Source organism: Harmonia axyridis, chromosome 1 (genome assembly GCF_914767665.1).
Source record: "Harmonia axyridis chromosome 1, icHarAxyr1.1, whole genome shotgun sequence".
In the NCBI taxonomy this organism is placed as follows: domain Eukaryota; kingdom Metazoa; phylum Arthropoda; class Insecta; order Coleoptera; family Coccinellidae; genus Harmonia; species Harmonia axyridis.
The window spans coordinates 24,305,178-24,325,596 of NC_059501.1; the positions used below are offsets into that span (position 1 = coordinate 24,305,178).

The 20,419-nt window shown below is 36.1% G+C and overlaps 3 protein-coding genes across 3 annotated transcripts; 2 read left to right on the forward strand and 1 right to left on the reverse strand.

Moving 5' to 3' along the window:
* The first annotated feature begins 4,991 nt into the window (after positions 1–4,991).
* On the forward strand, positions 4,992–7,120 carry LOC123684012 (putative uncharacterized protein DDB_G0286901). The gene is made up of 2 exons (XM_045623096.1): positions 4,992–5,141; positions 5,726–7,120. Exons 1-2 carry the CDS (start codon positions 5,082–5,084, stop codon positions 7,064–7,066), a joined length of 1,401 nt encoding a protein of 466 aa, XP_045479052.1. The 5' UTR covers positions 4,992–5,081; the 3' UTR covers positions 7,067–7,120.
* Positions 7,121–8,222: 1,102 nt separating this feature from the next.
* Positions 8,223–8,615, reverse strand: LOC123671322. The gene has a single exon (XM_045605079.1). The coding sequence runs from the start codon at positions 8,613–8,615 to the stop codon at positions 8,223–8,225; it is 393 nt and encodes a 130-aa protein (XP_045461035.1).
* A 5,419-nt stretch (positions 8,616–14,034) lies between these two features.
* On the forward strand, positions 14,035–17,043 carry LOC123684331. The gene is made up of 2 exons (XM_045623555.1): positions 14,035–14,143; positions 15,419–17,043. The coding sequence occupies exons 1-2, from the start codon at positions 14,063–14,065 to the stop codon at positions 16,886–16,888; spliced, it is 1,551 nt and encodes a 516-aa protein (XP_045479511.1). The 5' UTR covers positions 14,035–14,062; the 3' UTR covers positions 16,889–17,043.
* Positions 17,044–20,419: the final 3,376 nt, after the last annotated feature.

Consider the following 20,419-nt stretch of genomic DNA (forward strand, 5'->3'; position numbering starts at 1 on the left):
TAGCGATCACAGGCAAGTGGCAAGTGACGAGTCGGAGACCAAAGACGTTCCGCGCTAAAATACGTAAATTTAAATAATCTATTTCTCAGTCATTTATTGATGGATTTTCAAAATTTTTTCACTGATTTATCAGTTTTGCTCTATATTTTAATTCTATCGTGTCAAATATAGTATTATCAACATCACCAAACTAGTCCATCTTACCATATATTTGTATATTGAAAGTGTTCAACTTCCAAGGGTTTCAAACTTCCCTTATCATTCGTTTCATCTTAGGGTAATTCTAAAACTTCTCACGTGAAAAGATGGCCTACTTAATCCAACACCGACTATATGGTCCTGCTGCTAAAATCTTTCGAATGAGGTTATGCCGGAATCTCATCAGGTCTAGGGGGACTATGTTGATAGGTATCCACAACGGGATTTAGTTCTTCTGGTGTTATTGGTTCTGTGAATGGATTATTGTCTTCTTATTCCACGTATTGTAGGCCTTAGGCCTGTATTCCTCAACTCTTAGTTCTTCTGGTATATTGAAGACCACGAATTTTTACTACTCTAACACTAGTCCTCTCGTCCACGTGATCATTTCAGGCTATTCTACGTTCACGTCTCCATCTGATAAATATCTGCGACCTTCGGACATTCGTGCCTTATGTCCATGTTTGTTTTTCTGTGTCTTGATGTGTACCCTGAGATGTTTCTGAGTACATTTTTTCATTTCCGTTGTTTGAAGGATATTTTTCGTTTTTTTGTTTCTATAGCCTATGTCAATACCGGTCTAACAAAGGTATAGTTATTTTAACTTTTGAGCTTTTATTCACATTCGTCTTATTCCAGATGATGTCAGGAAATTAACTCCATACGTTATATTCTGACTTGCGCTAATTCGTATGACTAGGTAGTCAAATGACATAACTGATTCGATAGTTTTATTTTCCAGAGAAAATAATGGATTATTCTGATCTTCATTTATTCCTTTATTGACTCGGTGAGTTTCTTATTTGATTTATATTCTACGTGATTCGGTGCTTGCCTGAGAGATAGAGTCTTATCAGTGATCTGCGATCAAAAATCCCAATCCCTCAGGGAGAGGAAGCACCTTTGAAATTGACTCGAGAACGCCTTACCAAAATGGTGACCCCCCAAGTGTGCGGAGAGCTGCGACCACGTTACACAGTGCTGTGGTGATTCACACTGCCGAACCCACGTCACGGCTCTTAGCGTGTTGATCGGACAGAAGCGACCAACATGTGCAGGGCAGGACATGACTCATGTAGGGGCTTCGCAGCGACAGCGCCGATGTCACGCTATGCCTTGCATTTCAGCCCTCACAACTCGCTTGCGTTCTATTTTCTCTCCTCAAATATGTCTCCTAACATATTCCTTTGGGACGTCTTCGATACTGGCAGGGATTTCCACGATATATTTTTTGTTGTTTAAAATATTGGTCTGCACTGCTGATATCATGTACACAAGGAGATATAAGTAGACTTCAAGTTCAACAGAATAAATATATGAGAATAATTCTAAGATGTAGTACGTTCACATCTGTAGTAGTCATGCATAATGAATTGAATTGGTTACGTGTGGGAAAAAATATCAAGAAGGCCAATCTACCCCTAATTTACAAGATAGAGCATGCTCTTGTACCACGATATCTGAAAGATTTCTTAGGAAGAAGAGGAAATTTTTATGACTACAATATTAGGTCAGCAAAAAACTTCAATATCTGCACAGTGAGAACAACTTCTACTACAGAAATCCTTGTTCTATTAGGGTGTTCGTTCCGTTACAGCCTATCTGGGAGAAACCGAAGTGACTGTGCTGACGTGCAGGGGATGCCCTCAGGGAGGGGTTCTATCACCCCTGCTGTGGAGCTTGGTCATGGATGGCCTCTTGGAGAGGCTTACAACAGGCGGATTTAACGTCCAGGCTTACGCCGACGACATAGTGGTGACGGTTAGAGGCAAGCATGTGGGCCCAATAAGTAGCCGAATGCAACTTGCTCTCAAAACTATTGAAAATTGGTGCGGGGAAGAGGGGCTTACTGTCAACCCCTCGAAAACATCAATAATCCCGTTCACTAGAAGAAGGAATCTCGACCTCAGAGCTCTGGTCTTAAATGGTCAGACTCTGCACTTCTCTAGTGAGTGTAAATATCTAGGTGTTACCCTGGACAGTAAACTGAACTGGGGGAAACATATAGATAAGACTCTTTCCAGAGCCACGGCGGCTATGTGGGCATGCAAAAGACTCTTTGGAAAGACATGGGGAGTGAAACCGAAAATGGTACTGTGGTTATACACAGCGGTGGTACGCCCTATTGTCACCTATGCATCTCTAGCATGGTGGACAAAAACCGAGGAGGTCACCACACGCATCAGGTTGCAGAAAATGCAAAGGCTGGCGTGCATTGGTGTCACAGGAGCTATGCGCACAGCTCCTACGGCAGCGCTGGAGGTCATACTAGACTTGCCTCCCTTACACCTACATGTAAGGAAATGTAGCCTGCTCGAAGCAATAAGGATTTCCCATAATGGAAAGCTCCTTCCTGGGAACTGGGTTGGACATATGAGGATACTGAATCAACTAGATTCATACCTCCTCGCAAAACCATCAGATATTATGCCAACCACCTACGATTTTGAAACGCCCTTTGAAACGGTTATAAATGACCGTCATAGTGCAATAAGTTTCATAAATCGTCTAGACAAAAAGTCATCCATATGGTTTACAGATGGATCAAAAACAGAGAAGGGCACCGGCATTGGGATATATGGACCTAGACTGAGGATCTCTAAAGCCCTGGGAAGTGAGCCCTCGATTCTACAAGCCGAGATAATGGCTGTTTATGTATGCGCCCAGGAGTGTCTCAAAATGAACCTCAAAGGGGCGCATATCTACATCACCACGGACAGCCAAGCCACGCTGAGATCCCTGGAATCGTGTTGTCAGGGGTCTCTGCTGACTTGGGAGTGCCGTAACACCATAAAGCAACTGGCCAGAGGAAACAAGGTGACTCTACTATGGGTACCAGGGCACTGTGGTGTTGAAGGAAATGAGAGAGCAGACGAGCTTGCAAAAAGTGCATCTAGGCTAAGACCTGCTGGACCTGAGCCTTTCTGTGGGATAGGAAAAGACCAATACAAAGCTGCGGTCCAGCTATGGGAGTTGAACAGTAGGACAATCTACTGGACTAACACTCCTAGACTTGCTCAGGCAAAGAAATTCGTGAAGATTTCACTTACTTACACCAGAAAACTCCTGAAGCTGTCACGAGCGGAGCTTCGGGTGATGGTGGGACTGCTGACGGGGCACTGTCGGTACAAACATCATTTGTACCGTATGGGTAAGTCAGCAGACGAGATTTGCAGGCTCTGTGGATCGGAAGTAGAAACTTCTGAACACTTGATATGCAAGTGTCCAGAGCTGGCTGGCCTAAGAACCATTCACATGGGCAAGCCGGTCCTGGATACCAGAGAGGTAATGGCCAAGGCCCCTAGGGAGGTTGTCAATTTTATTAACGTCGTTGACGACCTCCCTGGGTTTCTATGAATGAGTAGGGTAGTGAACAAAAGATCTGCATGGTCGCAGTTCCCGGAAGGCTCACCGAAGCAAAACGACCCCAGTTCAAATAATAATAATAATAATAGGGTGTTCGTTTGTATAATGGTCTCCCAGAGGAAATTAAGACGGCACCATCAACATCACTATCAATAACATTTACCTTCGGAGTTGAGAAGAGTTTAAGCTTTCTTAGCAATATTGCTCATTGTATCAAAATATTCTGGTGTTTCATTTCTCTTGAGATTACAGCGTTTGCTATTTTCGACAGCCCTTCAATAATTTGAATTCCACCTTGGGTTAGAATTCTTCTCTGATGTGTTTTTTTCCTGAAGAGTGTTCTGCGGCTTCTTTTATTAATTTTGAGAAACTGCGTAAAATATGTTAACGTCGCGTCGTTATCACTTTCAAAGTGTTGGAGTTTACTTTGTAAGTAACTAATGTTTACGCTCATATCTTAATTTCGTTGTCGTGAAAATATAAAATAGACATGTGTCAATATCATTTACACAAGACCGCGTATCAATCAGTATCAAATCGACGATTGTCATTTGAGGATATATAGCTGCCTTTGTTATTGATTCATCATAGTTTTCATCCGTTCTTGAAATTCCACTAAGTTCATAGAAATTTCCGCTAATATTGGAATAGAAAATCCGCTATATCAAAATTTTAGTGTCTCCCGCTATAGATTTATTCGCAATAGTAGTTAGCGCCGCTAGTATCTTCCAGTTTTTTGTGTGGAAGTCAAGAACAAAATAGGAAAAAGGATGCTTGTTGAAGCCCTTCGTTCCTTTCTACCCCACAACCCAACCTTTTTCCTGTGGTTTACGAATGGTAAGATACACCAACTTAACAAGTTCAAGAATTGAATTAGTGAGTTGAATTCCAGCATTTTATCCACATTTCCTTTTTCTTATATTTTTACAGTTCATTTAAAATTCGCCATAATAAAGGCTAATCAATCAGCAAGGTCACCTTCCAGCTCTCAGTTATTTTCTTAAGATGTCAAATCCTTGTGTGGTAGGTTATTATTTCAAGGAAATAATCATTATATCAGGTATAAATTATTCATTACTGACAATGTTAAGTCGATGTTATAGACGGTCTACTTGAATGTGTGGGATTTGTACATCCACATCAAATATTGTAAGCATATTTTTCAGAAGTTTACTCATTCCTGCTTCATCTAGCCCAGCTATTGAAATATGTATTTCAATTCTGTATTCTCTATTCTGTTTACATTTTGCTCCGCTCTTATTTCCAACTCATATTGATTCAGACTAGAAATATAATATGTCGAAGAAATTTTGCAACTCCCTATATAACAATTTTTTTCTAATCGAGTAAACTATCTATTTCAAATATTCTCCACATTAAGTGTTTCGTCCTGAATATATTTACTTTTTTATGTGCATAATTTATTGACTCGTTCAATGCAGACGAAAGAAGATGAAAATTTGAAGAAATCCTCTCGGATTCTGATCGATTTATAAGTGGTCGAAGATCTTCATTTTATGTCATTCAACCACTGGTCTTCAACTGGAACAGTTATGTCTAGTCCACTGAAAATATCGGTAAGATTTAGATTTATTGGGATAATAATAAATGATAGTTGGCTGAAACATCGAGAGTTAGGTTCTTTAAATCTATTCAATTCGTATTCTTTCCCACATTCGGAATAATTACTTAATCAATTTTATATAACTTCTCAAACTATAAGTAATTGAGTATTTATGAAATCAACGTACTCATAAGGTAATGCAATATAAAACATATTTTCCAATATTTCACTTTCTTTGAAGGAGAAAAATTTTAATATTTAATAGAACAAATTATTTTAAATAATAATGGTTGATGGTGTAAAATTTACACTTCACTTCTTCATCTAGTATACTATTTTTACTACTCCCCTATATCTATTCATATAACATGTGGAAAGGCTAACGAGGGGAATTATTCATAAAACAAAGGAAAAAGAATAAGGATATTCCCTCACAGACTAACCGTAGAGTGTTGCTCATCCTAACACTTTTTCACCGTACTGATGAGGCCGAAAGCCCGAAACATGTGTCTACGGTTAGCACTTCTCTGTGAGGAGATGTCCTTATTTTTTTTCAATTCATATATCTAATTAATCTATACTATTGTGTCTTTTCAGGTCTATGTTGTTCTGGTCTTTGCGACCACAGCGTTAGCAAGTGGGAGAACTAATTGGGTAGATTTAGGGACTTCCGTTTCGATCCCTTGGGAATCATCAAACAATAGAGGAGTTGGTAATAAAATTTATTCTTCAGTACCAGGCCCTCAGATCTTAGCAGTAGGAAATGTGGACAATTTGAATTTGAATGGTAGGAATGTTCTTCAACAGAGACAAGGAGATTTGGTCAGGCTCAATAATGAATATAACAGAAGAAAGCTGAACCAAGCTCAAGGTGCTGCTAATTTGGATCCAATCCAAGATTCTCTCGAACAATACTCCAATGATAGATATGGTCGAAGTGGATTGCAAGAAGGTAATGGCTACTCATCTTTAGGTGGTCTTAGTAGATTCAACTCCAACCCATTGATTGGCCAACAACTGGCATTGATTGGAAAAGTAGGGCAAAGACAATCGCAATATCAACTTAACCAACAAAATTTGGATGGTGGTGCTGCTCAATTGAATTTAGAAGGACTGAGATCTGGAGTTCTCAAATCATCAGTCAATGGAGGAATAAATTCGCAAGCTTCTATCAATTCGAATGAATTCAATGGAAAACTCTCTGGCTTAGGGTTGGGACTTTCTGAAGAAAATATCCAAGGTTTGAGGAATTCTGGAGTTTCCCTTTCAGGAAACAATTTTGGACAAAACATTGGTCAAGCTTATGGTTCACTGAATGGACAAAATTTGTGGAGAAACAACCAAGAGTCATTGCAAGGAGGTAATGCGCAACAGAACATTCAACGTAATTATGGCGGTTATGGAGGACGAGGAAGTTTCTATCAGTCTTTGAGATCACTGGACAATCAGCAGTTGAACAGACCAGTTGCACAAGACGTACTCTCTGGAGTTTACAATAGACAATATCCTTCTAATGATGCATGGACTCCAGAAAGGCAATCTGCACAACTTCAGGTAGATAATCAAAACCTTGGAGCTAACAATGAACAACTTGGTAGTCAGCTTCAAAACCAAGACAATGTGAACCAGCAACAGGGTAATAGTTACACTTACGGTGAATTGAGTGCCAGAATATGGAACGTTATCAAATCTAACCCAGCCATGATCTCCAACCTTGATAATCTGAGGGAACAACTTTTGAATGGAAACAATTCAGGAAACGAACAGGTGGGCCAACTCAGAGCTCTACTACAAGATGCCCGCAACAAAAATATCCTCATTCCAAGAAACGTCGTAGGCCAATCAGCAGAAGAACAACAACGCAATGCAATTGTTAATAACTTAATTGATGCTATGAGTAAGAACGGTAGAGGTCAAATTTCATATGGAGGATGGTGAGCTTGAAACTGATTGCCATTTTTCTGAGTGCAAAATATAATTATAAATAAATATCATATTAGAAAAGGAATAACTCACTGAAAAATTGTTTGAATCTTAGAATGTCGCAGCAATTGTTATGTTAATATTATTTTTTGTTTTGTTTATAGAGAATTATATTGTTTGTTTCTGTATGTTTGATGAATAAATAAAATTGATTCTAGTAATTTTCGATTTCTTTAAAAAAATGTTCAATAAATAATACTGAAATATTCCAACTATAATTAGCTATTTTAATAATAATGTGAATACGTTTGGGTGTTGATACAGTGATGTATATTATGGATTGCACAATCATAAATTTGTATCGTTACTCACTAGAAATGTTTGATGTTGTAAGACACAAAAATGACTGTATAATTGAGATGATCAAGTGGCATGAAAAAAACCTATGTTGTGGTTTTTTTTTAGAAGTTCAGAGAAAAATCGAATGCAACTACTTCGTTCTAGTAAAAAATAACTTAAATCTACTCTATACAGGGTCGTTCAGATATGTTTTACAAAAAGATTTAAAATTAATGAATAGTGGAATATTCCATAGTATACCATAATATATTTTGTATTCAAAGCGTTCAATTGCCGATGGTTTCAAGCTTCTCTTCTGAAGATGGGCTACTTCTATCGATATCGGTCCCTGCTCCTAAAATCTTTTCGACAAGGTGATATCTGGTGTCCAACAATGACAATATCAATGAAAATGCACCATTGTATAAATAAAAGGCAATGAAGAATGATGAAAAAAGCCACGAGTTCAACCAAATTCAGGCCTTCCAGCTAAACCGAACACATATAGGTACACATTCATTCCTTGAGGGTATGAAGCGCTTCGCAAGTTATCGAACATATTTTCTTCTTCTTCTTCTTCGTCTCAATTTAAGCCTAGGGCTTGTATATTCCACTTTAGTCCTCGGTGGATGTAGATATCCAGGAGTCTTTCCAGCGCTTAGGGGGTCTGCCGGCTGGTCTTCTGGTACCTGGGATTCCGTCTCGGGCTATCCTAGCAATTCTGCCTGCGTCCATTCTGCTGACGTGGTCGTTCCAATATCGTCGCCGTTTTCTTCCCCATTTAACTATGTCCTGAGTCTGGCATTCCTCTCGGAAGGCTGTGTTCCTCTTCCTATCTCTCAGCCATATGTGGGTACACACATATGGTTCTCAGTATCTTCTTTTCCGTCGTTCTTAGGATGGATTTTGTCCTCTTGTTATCTGCTCGAGTTTCTATGCCGTACGTCATGATGGGTCGAACACAAGTTTTGTAGATCATGGCTTTCGAATGTTTACTCATATGTTTGTTGTTTAATATGACGTCGCGAAGTGCACCGACAACCCTGCATGCTTTATCTGCCTGTTTACGAACCTCGTGTTTTCTATCTTGGTTCGAGGATATCTCCACGCCAAGATAACTGAACGACATAACTTGTTCTATAGGTTGGTCTGCAATGACAAGTTTGCATCGTTCTGGTTCTTTGCTTATGACCATTGATTTTATTTTTGTGATCGATATTTGCATGTTGAATTTGCATGCTTCTAGGAAGAATGAATATAATAGTATCTGCCATTAATTGCCATTTAACCTTAAAATCTCAAATAAATAATATTAATCTGTGAAAGTTCTAACACAGACTATAGTAATCTGTGGTTTTAAGTTTGACTTTCACATTTCGAGTGATGCCAAATATAAACACAGCAGTTCGGTTCGAATAATCTATGTTCTAACCTAAAATTTTCATTTACAGTTTACACTGTTATTGTTATAAGATATTTGTTATGAAATGAAGCATTTGATTTGTTCCAACTATCTCATAAAAATATTGAAATGCATCAATATTTTTGAAGCCATCAGTATGAAAATATGGAAATATGTAAAATATTCTGGCTCTTTAATCAATGGAAAATGTTAGACTCCACTTGTAATCAAATTTGTTCTTAATGTGTACCTACATTATAGCCAACTTTACTACTTAATTCATCTTGATTTTGGCATTGAAAATAAATGAGAAGTATTCAATTTAAATATCCACAATAGAATATCCAGTTTCTTTCAACTCACCTAATTTGTTTTCACATTAAAACAATTATGGCCCTTTTGGAAGTATGTCAATCATATGCTCTTAGGATGAATTTATGGAATAGCAAAAGAATAAAAGTATTCAATCTCAATCACATGAAAATTTGTCTAGTATCATAGTATAAGGATACTATGCTAGTATGTACCTAGTCCTAGTGGTATGTTTCGATGTGAGTTTGAATGAGCCGAAGAAGAATACAGTATTGTTCGATAGCAGCAGTCTTTAGTGGGATATTGATTGTTGTCATTATAATGGGACTATTTTGTGAAAACTTTTTTAAACATGGGCTTTATGAATAATCTGGACTTTTCAAAAAGAATGTTGATTTTAGTGAAGTATCTTCTTATTACCAGAGCTGTGCCAAAGCTCAGTAATTTGTAATCAAATCGAGGAGTTGAGGTGAGCTTATTCAAATAACTTCATTTTCAAACTAAGTTGGCTAGTACTTCAATTCTAAAATCTGAGACATGACATCATAGTAAATTAAATATTCATTTCTGTGGTTTTTTTTTCCACAACAGAACAGAGTTGCATTCAGCCAAAGTACCCAATTTTTTGAATTTCACAGATAATTTTTTTTTTTTAAGATCAAGTTATTCGAAAACGGCGCTTTGTACGAGTAAACATGAAGAATACTTTTATTTTTCAAATTAGCCAAATATTCTTCAATGAACGTTCAAATTACTCTTAAGAGTTGGTTTCTTCGAATTTCTGGTATTTTTATGGGATGTAATGTTCAAAATAAAATTTCTGGTATTTTTATGGGATGTAATGTTCAAAATAAAGAAACAGAAGAATGTGTATGGAATCTTGTGTTCGGATAAGATGTATCACATCAAAAAAATGCTATATTTCGAAAATCATTTCCTTCGATGGAACCATTTACGAGATATAGCCGAAAATCACATTTTTTTAACGATTTTCAACAGCCTGTATCTTTTTAACCGGGCCGAATCAGAAAAAATGGTAAAGGAAAAAAGTGTTTCTTTTGACCTCAGGAATCTTGGGTTAAAATATATGTACAAGTCAAAGACTCACCCTGTATATCCCATTCCACAATTATTGACGCGATGTATTATTTGGTCCATTATGATATTGAAGAGTAAGGGGCTTAGTGAATCTCTCTGTCTTATACCCGTAGGAGTTCGAATTTCTTTAGTTAGATGTTGGTTTACAGATATATGTGTAGAGGTATCAGTGTTGAGTTGTTTCACAATCTCTAATATAGGTGTTAGTAGTTGTTTATCCTTTAGAATTTTCATGACATCCTTGAGTCTTACATTGTCGAAAGCCTTGGTGAGATCTATAACAGATTTAAATATATTTTAAATTGGTAAATTGCATGAAAAAAATAGAAATGATTGCATAGTTCGCTATGCATTCGATTGTAATCAGAGGTAAAAAATAAGTACACGCCTTCATACTTGAAACCATAATCGCAGATAGGGGAGGGACTTTGGTGATGCAGCGAAGTTTCCGATGGATATTGGGATTGCTCGGTCATAAAAAATAAGCAATTGTGCTACTTCCGAAGCAATAAAAACATCTGGTATCAAAATTTCCGATTTAATAACAGATTCCTCAAACATCAAACTGTGTTATCATCATTCACGTGTTCGATTGATCGGAATAATGACTTCTCGATTGATTCGAAAAAATTCACAAAATCATATGAAACTGATTTAGAAAGCCCCAACGAAATAACTCTTGGATGAGAATTCAAGATGTGGAAGAAGGAATTGTCGAGAATTCCCGATTCAAAAGTTAGTGCAATATCGGATACATTCTGAATATGATGTGCAGTTATTTCTTAATATATCTACATTACGCAAAATATTTTATGCGTTACGAGTATCGACGGCCACGCCGAAAAAAACTTATTCTACCCTCAAACGACTGAAAACATATTTAAGAAATACTGGGAAGACTAAGCTCGCTATGTTGAATATTTATTATACAGGGTATAATCAACGAATCAGAATTTGTGAAAACACTCAGACAGGTCGATTTTTTATGACAGGGGGACATAATCTGGGATAAGTGTTTCCAAGGTTTTTGAACAAATTAAATAGCAAAACAGAACAAATATATCAAACATAAGTCGAAAATATCGAACTACACATAGTATATCGTAAACATAAAAAATTCAATTTCTACATAATGTGTCTAAGAGATCTTAATGAAACAGATTACCTATCACCCCAAAAGATACAAACAAAGGGGGTAGGGCATTCAAAGTTTCGAAAGCTAATTGGGATTACAAACATGTGTTTCATATTTGGCTATAACAGTAACTAGTTTCGAATGCAAAATAATAGGAATTTTCCATATGATGAATGTGTAAACATCGGCTTCCTAATAATACGAAAAGAAAGGTAGGTTGTATTTCGTCTTTGTGAAATACGTAATGATTTTATCCCTCTTTCAATGAGGGTAATAGGAAATTCTATTGGGCCGTCATGTGTTATTTATTATACAGGCGGCTTAGTAAAGGCGATATGGAGATTTTTATAGCAGGAAATGTTGACAAACGCAGCGGAGTGGAACAACTTCATGTTGTGGTTGAGAATCTAGGATGAAATGTAAAAAGGTGGCCAGCATACTGAGCCAAATTGCCGCCCCTCAAATAGAGGCACCAGAATCGGTCGCTTCCCTGTTTCACCCCTAACGCCGGTCCTGTATGAAATCATGATTGTTCAAGATGTCCTAAAAAATATTTCGCAAGCGGAAATTCTTAAGTCAAAGACAAAACATTTTTGTTCTTCTTGAAAGTGATCACAATACTTCCTCTCCCATTGGTAGTAAAACAAGAACTTACGCTGTGTCCTACGTGAGCGAATTATTGCGAGCGATTAGAGCGACGCGACCAAACGCGATATATCAAACCTTGGAATATAATAGCGCTGTCCTACGTGCAGTCGTATCGGTCGTAAAACTGTTTCAGCCGAATTTCGCGCTCTGTCGGCGATCAAATTATTTGATATTTCCAAGCGGAAATCGCGCGAACTTCAGTAGTTCTTGTTGATGCAGGCACGTTTACTTCGACCGCTCTACAATGAATGATTTAAACGAAGTTTTAATACTGGCTATTAGAAATTCCAGTATACTCTGGGACAAGACTGATAAAATATATCATAATCGACTGTTGGTGGATAGAGAATGGAGTAGAATTGCCGATGAACTAGGGGAAACAAGTAAGATTGACGAATTAACTATAGTATTATACAGGGTGTTTCCTAAACATGCGGCAAAAATTCAGGGGGTTGTTCCTTGGACTATTTTAAGCATGTTTTGTCCTTGGATGATTTTTGAAAAACCTCTTTGTTTCGAAGATACAGGGCGAACAACATTTTTCATATTTTTAAAATTAATAATAGTTTAAATAAAAATGCGTACCGCACTGTGTTTACTAAGTAGGTACAATTTATTTTTAAATTTGTTTAACAACATTCCAATTACTAAAAACGGCCAGTTTTTTGACTAAAAATTGATAAGTGCAGATGGTAAAGGAATACAATAGAAAATGTGGAAGACTTGCGAAATCGGATCATTGCTGGGTGTAACTTAATAAGAAATGATCCTGGTGTTTTTGAAAGGGTTCGGCAGTCAATGAGGAGAAGATTGGATGCTTGTATGCTGGCTAGAGGTGGTCATTTTCAACAGTTTTTGTAGGTTGAGTTGAATTTTCATGTAATTTTTCATAATAAAATGTTATTATCTGAAATTTTGTTTCCCCTATATCTTCGAAACAAATAGGTTTTTCAAAACTCATCAAAGGACAAAATATTCTTAGAATAGTCCAAGGAACAACCCCCTGAATTTTTGCCGCATGTTTAGGAAACACCCTGTATACACTGAGAGAAGTGTTTATTTGATATTATCGAAAATGCATTATAGTTAATGAATCATTTATTGGATCTATGGTCAAACAAATATTAGTTTCATGGAAATAAATAATTTATTTGAAATCCCACCAATAATCATCATTTATTATTACACTTCATTTATTTACGCATAACTTATATTGAGAATGCTGAAGAAATATCCATTTGAAGGAAATAAATATAGTTGAGGTTAATATATCATTGAGTAATAATAAATAAACCTTATTTATATGTAATATGTATCCATGCAATATTTCAATTCAGTAAAGGTTAACGTATTTCTTAGATTTTTTTTTTTTGTTGTTTCTATATAGTCAAATGTTCACTATATAGTCAAATGTTGTAGGAAGCAATCTATAATAACTGTGGAATAAATTTGAAGAAGTCCTTAATTGTTTATATAAGTGGTGAAACTCTCCAAAATTCATTCGTTCCAAAAAAAATTTATTTGTTGGATTTCTCTTTCTTCCCATTTTTCTGCGTCTTACAATTAGCATTTTTAAAGCCACATTTTTACATATGAATAATTTACGTTTTCTTGACCACCTCATTATAACTGTTTCTCTACAAGCGTATGACAACGGACTGATCTTCCGCAATGCACAATCCCAACCCAACCATATTTATGTCGCGTCGTGTCGCGTTTGTAGATTTCAACGTAGGACAAAAAAAGTCGCGCTGCTCACATCGCTCGCGTAGTACATAAAATTGGCGTCGCTCGCGTCGTAACATTAGTAGTAATAAGGCAAAATTGGAAAAGATAAAATGAAATAATTTGCAAGAAACCATAATTTGAATAGTAGAAATTTATTGTATTCGGTAACACTATATCGTGTTATATTTCTTCCTAAACGAGTTCACTTTCAGTGACCAAAATTCTATAAATTAGGAGTTGCGTCTTGAATATATTTACATTTAAGGACGCATAATTAAGGAGATTGGACAATCTGAACGAAAGAAGATGATAACAAAAAAGATCCTCTCGACTTCTGAACGCCTTATAAATGATCACAGATCTTCATTTTATGTCATTCACACATAATCTTCCGACAGATTCAGAAATGTTTAGTGAACTCAAAATATCGGTAAGTAAAATATTATTATTATCAGAATTCGATCAAATAAAAATTAAGAACCATGTCTCATGAATACAATATGCCGGAATGTGCTTACAATAAAAAAGATTTGCTTCATTCGATTCAAAGAGAAATCCAAAATAAAGATATTAGAAACATTTTCAAGATCTTGAATGTTTGAAAATAAAATAAAAAACTCACATAAAACAGTGAAAACGAAACGGAAAGTAATTGTTATCGTGATCGAGTTTAAAAATATACAAAGTGGACTTTCAAAAGTACCTATTCTTTACGAGCTTTCAAATGATGTATCACAAGTAGGGGTATGTCATTAGAATTTCTTGCTTTGAAATGGTCAGAACGCTAAAGGTTGTTCAGGTTGAATTTCTGAAGGTGTCATTAAAAAAAAAATAATCTGCGTTCCTTGATTTGTTAGCTTTTTTCCTTCTCGAATATTGAATGACTATCAAAATATTGGAAAATCAAAAAAAAATTAAGAACACTGTAGAAGATGTACGGCGTTTTTCTAAAATTCTTACAATCCTAAAATACAGAATTTTCCAACATGGCCGACCCGGTATTTTTGATATCTGCAATCCACATCAAGATAGGTTATTCTTCAAAGATTATGAGAATTTTAAAATCAATGCCAAGTAGCTGACTATACATTGACAACAATATATACATTGACTATCGATCATAGAAAGGGGTTTGATTAAAATAGGTCTGCAAAGGCTCCTCTTATTTTAAGGAAGAAAAAAAAATTAGAATAATTATTTCAAATTCTATGTTTTCGTCATTCAAAAGTGAGAATTCAGAATAAGTTAGGGATTCTAACTAAGAATAAAAGCTTGGTATGTAAACTTGTTCTAATTATTATTTAAAGAGGTAAATTGAAATCGAATGCATTATGATAACATGATCCTCGTATTTCCCAAATAAAATAAGTCTAATTTCTAACGCGAAAACGTCTGTTGGGTCCATACATATAATGAATCAGTAAAAACCGATGTGTCGGGTCATTCCAAGATTTATTGAAAAATAAGCGTCCACGATAAGAGAAGTGTAACAGAAAAGTAGAATTTGTTATTGTTTCGTCTATAGGTATGTCTGCACACTCTAATCTACTAAACTATTGCACGGATCTATTCCATTAAGCTAAGGATCATATTGGACAATATTTGGACTTTATGAAATCAAATTCGAATGGCAATAGCAAATGTTATTTCTGATTATGTACTTCTGAAACAGAATATAATTTTTAAATTCCGTATTTTTTTTCAGGTTTTCTTTGCTCTAGTCTTTGCAGCGATAGTGTCTGCAAATGAGAGAAGCAAGAGGTCAGGTTTGGGTGATCTGGGTTCGTCCGTTTTGCTCCCTTGGCAATCATCAAATGTTGGAGGACTTCGCAATAACATTTACAGAACAGTACCAGGCTCCGAAGTTTTAAGAGTGAGGAATATTGATAATCAGAATCTTAATGGACAAAATGAATTGCAGCAGAGACAAAGAGATTTAGTCAGGCTTTCGTCTGCATATGAAAGCAGAGAGCTTAATCAACCTCAAAGTGCTATAAATTCAGATTCCATTCAAGATTCCCTGAAACAGTATACTATCGGAAGAGAAGGCCAACGTGGATTGCAACAACAGAACGGTTATTCAGCTCTTGGTGCTTATAGTCTATTCGATTCCAACCCATCAACTGATGAAAATCCAGCATTGAATGGAGAAACAGGACAAAGACAATCCCAATATTTAGACCTGTCAAGAAACCAACTCATAACCAATCAGTTGCCCCAACAAAGCTTAGACGGAAGTGATGACCAATCAAATATACAGTTGAATAAAATCATTCCCTTGGGAGGTCAACCTAATAGATACTACAACCAAGCTCTCATCAATTCAAATAGGTTCAACAGATACAGCCAACTTCCTGGTTTAGGACAGGAACTTTCCGGAGTGAATGCAGAGGAAAATAATTCCTTGAGATATTTGCTGTCTAAAGTTGTACAATCTGATGAAGAACTCAGGCAAAGAGGTTTGAGGAACTCTGGACGTATTGTGTCAGCGAATGTATTGGAACAAAATGCTGTTCCAACTGAAGCACTCAAACAATTTTTAGTGAGAGGTAACCAAGAACCTGCTGAACAAGCAACTACTCAACAGAACAATCAAGATTCGATCCAAGAAGTCAATGAGAGCGATGATGCACAAAGACTTTATCAATCATTGAGGACATTAGGCAATGGGCAAGTTAACCGACCAGTTGCACAAGATTCTCTCCCTTCAGTTTACAATAGACAATATCCTTTAGAAGATGCAAGAATTCCACAGAGACAATCTGCTCAACTTCAAGTAGGTAATTCTAACTCTGAAAATCTCGCTAGGCAGCTTCAAAACCAAGGAAATGTGAACCAGCAACAGGGTAATAGTTACACTTATGGTGAATTAAGTGCCAAAATATGGAATGTAATCAAATCTAACCCAGCCATGATGTCCAATCTTGATAATTTGAGGGAACAACTTTTGAATGGAAACAATTCAGGAAACGAACAGATGGGCCAACTGAAATCTTTACTACAAGAAGCCCGTAATAGAAACATTTTCATTCCAAGAAACATCGTAGGATCCCCTGAGGAACAAGAACGCAATATCGTTGTTAATAATCTCATTGGCGCTATGAACAGGAACAACATCCTTTCAAATCGTTTGAGTGCTAAAGGTCAAGGATTATATAGAGGATGGAGAGTATAAAGAATATTTCTACGAATTGGATAAACAGATTTATTAATTTCTTGTTGTGACAAGTTACAATGCACCCATTGATATTTGTTATGTTTTGTTTATAGACTTGTTGAATATTGTTGAGTTTTATATGTTTTATTGATGAATAAAATTAATTTTCAGAAGTTCTTGTTTATTTAATATTTTCATTTATGACAACTCAACTCAGTCAATTAAATCTAGTAAGTGATACAAGATCACTCGATTTCAGAAGTAGAGTTAAAAAAAAATTTCAAAGATGTATTTCCAAATTATTGAAGATACAAAAAAATGGTATAATTTAGGTTTGGTACTATGCTCCATCACTATTCGTTTTTGAAATATCAGCTCTTCACGGAGGGTACATAATTTTCAGTTTAGTACCAAACATTATTGCATTGCCGAATTCCAATATACCTACCAAATTTTATCCAAATTAAACCAGTAGAACACCAGGATAATAACTGAAGAAGTTAGGAGACTGTTACAAAGATTTTTGAACACACAGGCCTACACCTATGTGTAGGAACATAGAGGAACCGGATCTAAATAGGCAATATGCCTCCTAAAAGAAGAAAAAGAAAATGTATTTCACACTATTCAGAAAAACTTTGAAATTGTGTATAGACACAATTTCAAAGTTTTTCTGAAGAGTGTGAAATACATTTTCTTTTTCTTCTTTTAGGAGGCATATTGCCTATTTAGATCCGGTTCCTCTATGTATTTATTTCTTGGGATATACAGGTTGTAAGGTAAACATGCGGCAAAAATTCAAGAGATTATTCTTTGGATTATTTTAAGGATATTTCATCGCCTGATTATCTTTGAAGAAACGCTTTGTTGTGAATTACCTACATGCAATATTTCTTAACCTACAACAATTGCTATACCTTCAGCTCGAATGCAACCATCCAATCCTCCCCTCATAGACTGCTGAACTCTTTCAAAAGCACCAGGGTCGCTTCTTATTGAGTAACACCCAGCAATTATCCGATCTCTTAAATCGTCCACATCTTCCATGAGCCTAGTATAAAATAATGACTTAAGATGACCTCGTAGGAAATAATCAAGAGGGTTTAAGTCCAGGGATCGAGCAGGCCATACGTGAGGTTCACCTCGACCAGCGATCTCCGTATGTTGCTGTTAAAGACTCTTGAGCAACTACACTAAAATGAGCTAGTGCACCATCATGCATAAATCACATTGCCTGTCTTATAGACAATGGTACATACTCCAGAAACTGAGGTAGCTTTTGTTCCAAAAAGTTACAGTATAGTTCGCCGGTAAATCTTTCTGGTAGAAATACCGATCCAATTAGCCTGTCACCCACAGTTCCAACCCTGTAGAGCAAAATCCGCAGGAAAAAGTGCCTGAACACGTTGAATGGATACAACAAATTATCGCTCAGAATTTTCCAAACAGTCCAATTACTTACATTCAAAATATTTGCAAGTTTTCGAGGAAAAGTACCTGGATCTTTTTCCATCATGTCCACCATATTGTCTTCACGTAACACCCTGTAGATTGCTAGCTGTCTAGCGTCTAGCCATTGTTTTGATGGGCACCTAGCTTTATCTGCCATGGGTAATCTTGAGGAAATATTGTTGGAAAATACACTTATAGGTTAGTATCCAATAATTGAATATTGAAAGGAATTTAAAAAACGGAAAGCTCAAACTTTTTTTTATTAGAATGATTTCAAGTTCTGTACCTATTTACTTCTGAAAAACCAACAATACATCAAACTGTAAATCAATCGGTCTACACTTATAATTCTATAACAAAGCCATAGATTTATACAATTCGATCCTTTTCATTCAGAGAATTAATTGAAATACCCAGAAGTAGACGGTCAAATAATGTTTTATTCGATTTCTAGTTTATTATATGTAATTATGTTCATTTTGAGATTTGATTCCTCAGTTTCTAATCGCCAAAATTCAATAATTTGCTAAACAATTGTTGTAAATATTGAAATATTTGTGGAAATTACTTTCTTTAACTCTTCAGTCTTTATTGAATAATCTGTAGGGTATATCCTTCGAAGGAGTTGAATAAATTAATCTATTTTCTGAAAGTGAAAGCTGCTACCTCCATACTATACCTATATTTACATATCGATGAAGATACAGATACAGATCATTTCACAAGACTAATTAAATACCATTTCTACAAAAAACAAACATGACATAAAAATAGAATCATAAAATTATTTTAATTTATATGAGAAAAAAATTCTACACTACATAAATCGAATCTCAACTTTCTAGTCCTAAATATTTCTTCTGAAATCTGCAAAACATGAATTGAAAAAAAATTGTCTCATTTATAATCGAAAAGGTCAGTTATAATACAATAAGAATATATATCTGCTACTTAAATCAGGAAAATAGTGGGAAAAAACACTTCACTCAATAAGTACCGGACTATCAAGTGAAAATAGATAATACCTTAAAAACACCACTTTATTCGTCAAAGTATTCACTTTCAAGAGTAATACAATATACTTTAATGCTCTTTTAACTCTTCAATACCTTTTCCGTATGAAGATTTGTCTTTGATTTCAAAATAGACTTCAATCTCGACAATCGCTTCTTCATTAGAACCAAATTTCTTCCCCTGAATCATTGGTATGAGGTCTTGAAAGAGCCAGTTATTACTGGGTGTCAGATCTGGAGGTTAACCATTTGGAATGACAATTCGCTCAATTTGACCATGATTTTCATTGATTTGTGACAGGGAGCATTGTCTCGGTGAAAGAGAATTTTTTATTTTGCATTTGGGGACTTTTTAATTTCTACACTCAATCGATTCGAAAACGTGGTCGTGAAGTGAAACCAAAATACTGATGCTATATTTTCTGAAGTCAGAGTAGCAACGAATTTCCTGATATCTTCTGGGGGACCAGATATGGTAACACTATCTTCGCTATTGTGACAAGCAGGGAATATTGAAGGTGGACATCTTTTTTTGGCATCTTCCCAGGTCAAACCAACGGCAGCCATTGCACCTGGTACTAATTTACTGTCTAAAATAGCCCTTCCTCTGGCTAGCGCACAAAGAACTGCTTGTTCGGCTGTGAATGTGCCGTCAGCATAAGCACATCCTACTTCACCAACAGAATGTCCTATAATACCATCAGGTTCAATTTTAAGGGTTTTCAGTACATCGGTGAGGGCAACCTGAACAGCAGCAATAGAAACAAATGAATTCAAAACGTTATTGAAACTAGATTCAGTTCCATTGATCAAGATATCTTCTAAGTTAATTCCATGTGGTTTCACAATATCGGCGCTTCTCTTGATTGAATTTCTGAAGATATCAACTTTCATTAAGTCCTTAGCCATACCTGGCCACTGAGAACCCATTCCCGAGAACACAAACCAAATGGGCCTTTTTTCCGAAGATACTTGGTTGATTTCTTTGGTATCTGATCCGTCCAAGACACCATAACCTCTGTAGTTATGACCGGCAATGTTCATTTTGCCAGCTGATGTTTGATATTTTGGTCCCTTTGGACGG

What these genes read in the sequence shown, in the direction of transcription:
- LOC123684012 (XM_045623096.1), top strand. Translation starts at nt 5,082, where the DNA reads ATGTCATTCAACCACTGGTCTTCAACTGGAACAGTTATGTCTAGTCCA. An exon ending in CTAGTCCACTGAAAATATCG is followed by an intron (nt 5,142 to 5,725) that starts GTAAGATTTAGA and finishes GTGTCTTTTCAG; the next exon opens with GTCTATGTTGTTCTGGTCTT.
- LOC123671322 (XM_045605079.1), bottom strand. Translation starts at nt 8,615, where the DNA reads ATGCAAATATCGATCACAAAAATAAAATCAATGGTCATAAGCAAAGAA.
- LOC123684331 (XM_045623555.1), top strand. Translation starts at nt 14,063, where the DNA reads ATGATCACAGATCTTCATTTTATGTCATTCACACATAATCTTCCGACA. An exon ending in TTAGTGAACTCAAAATATCG is followed by an intron (nt 14,144 to 15,418) that starts GTAAGTAAAATA and finishes ATTTTTTTTCAG; the next exon opens with GTTTTCTTTGCTCTAGTCTT.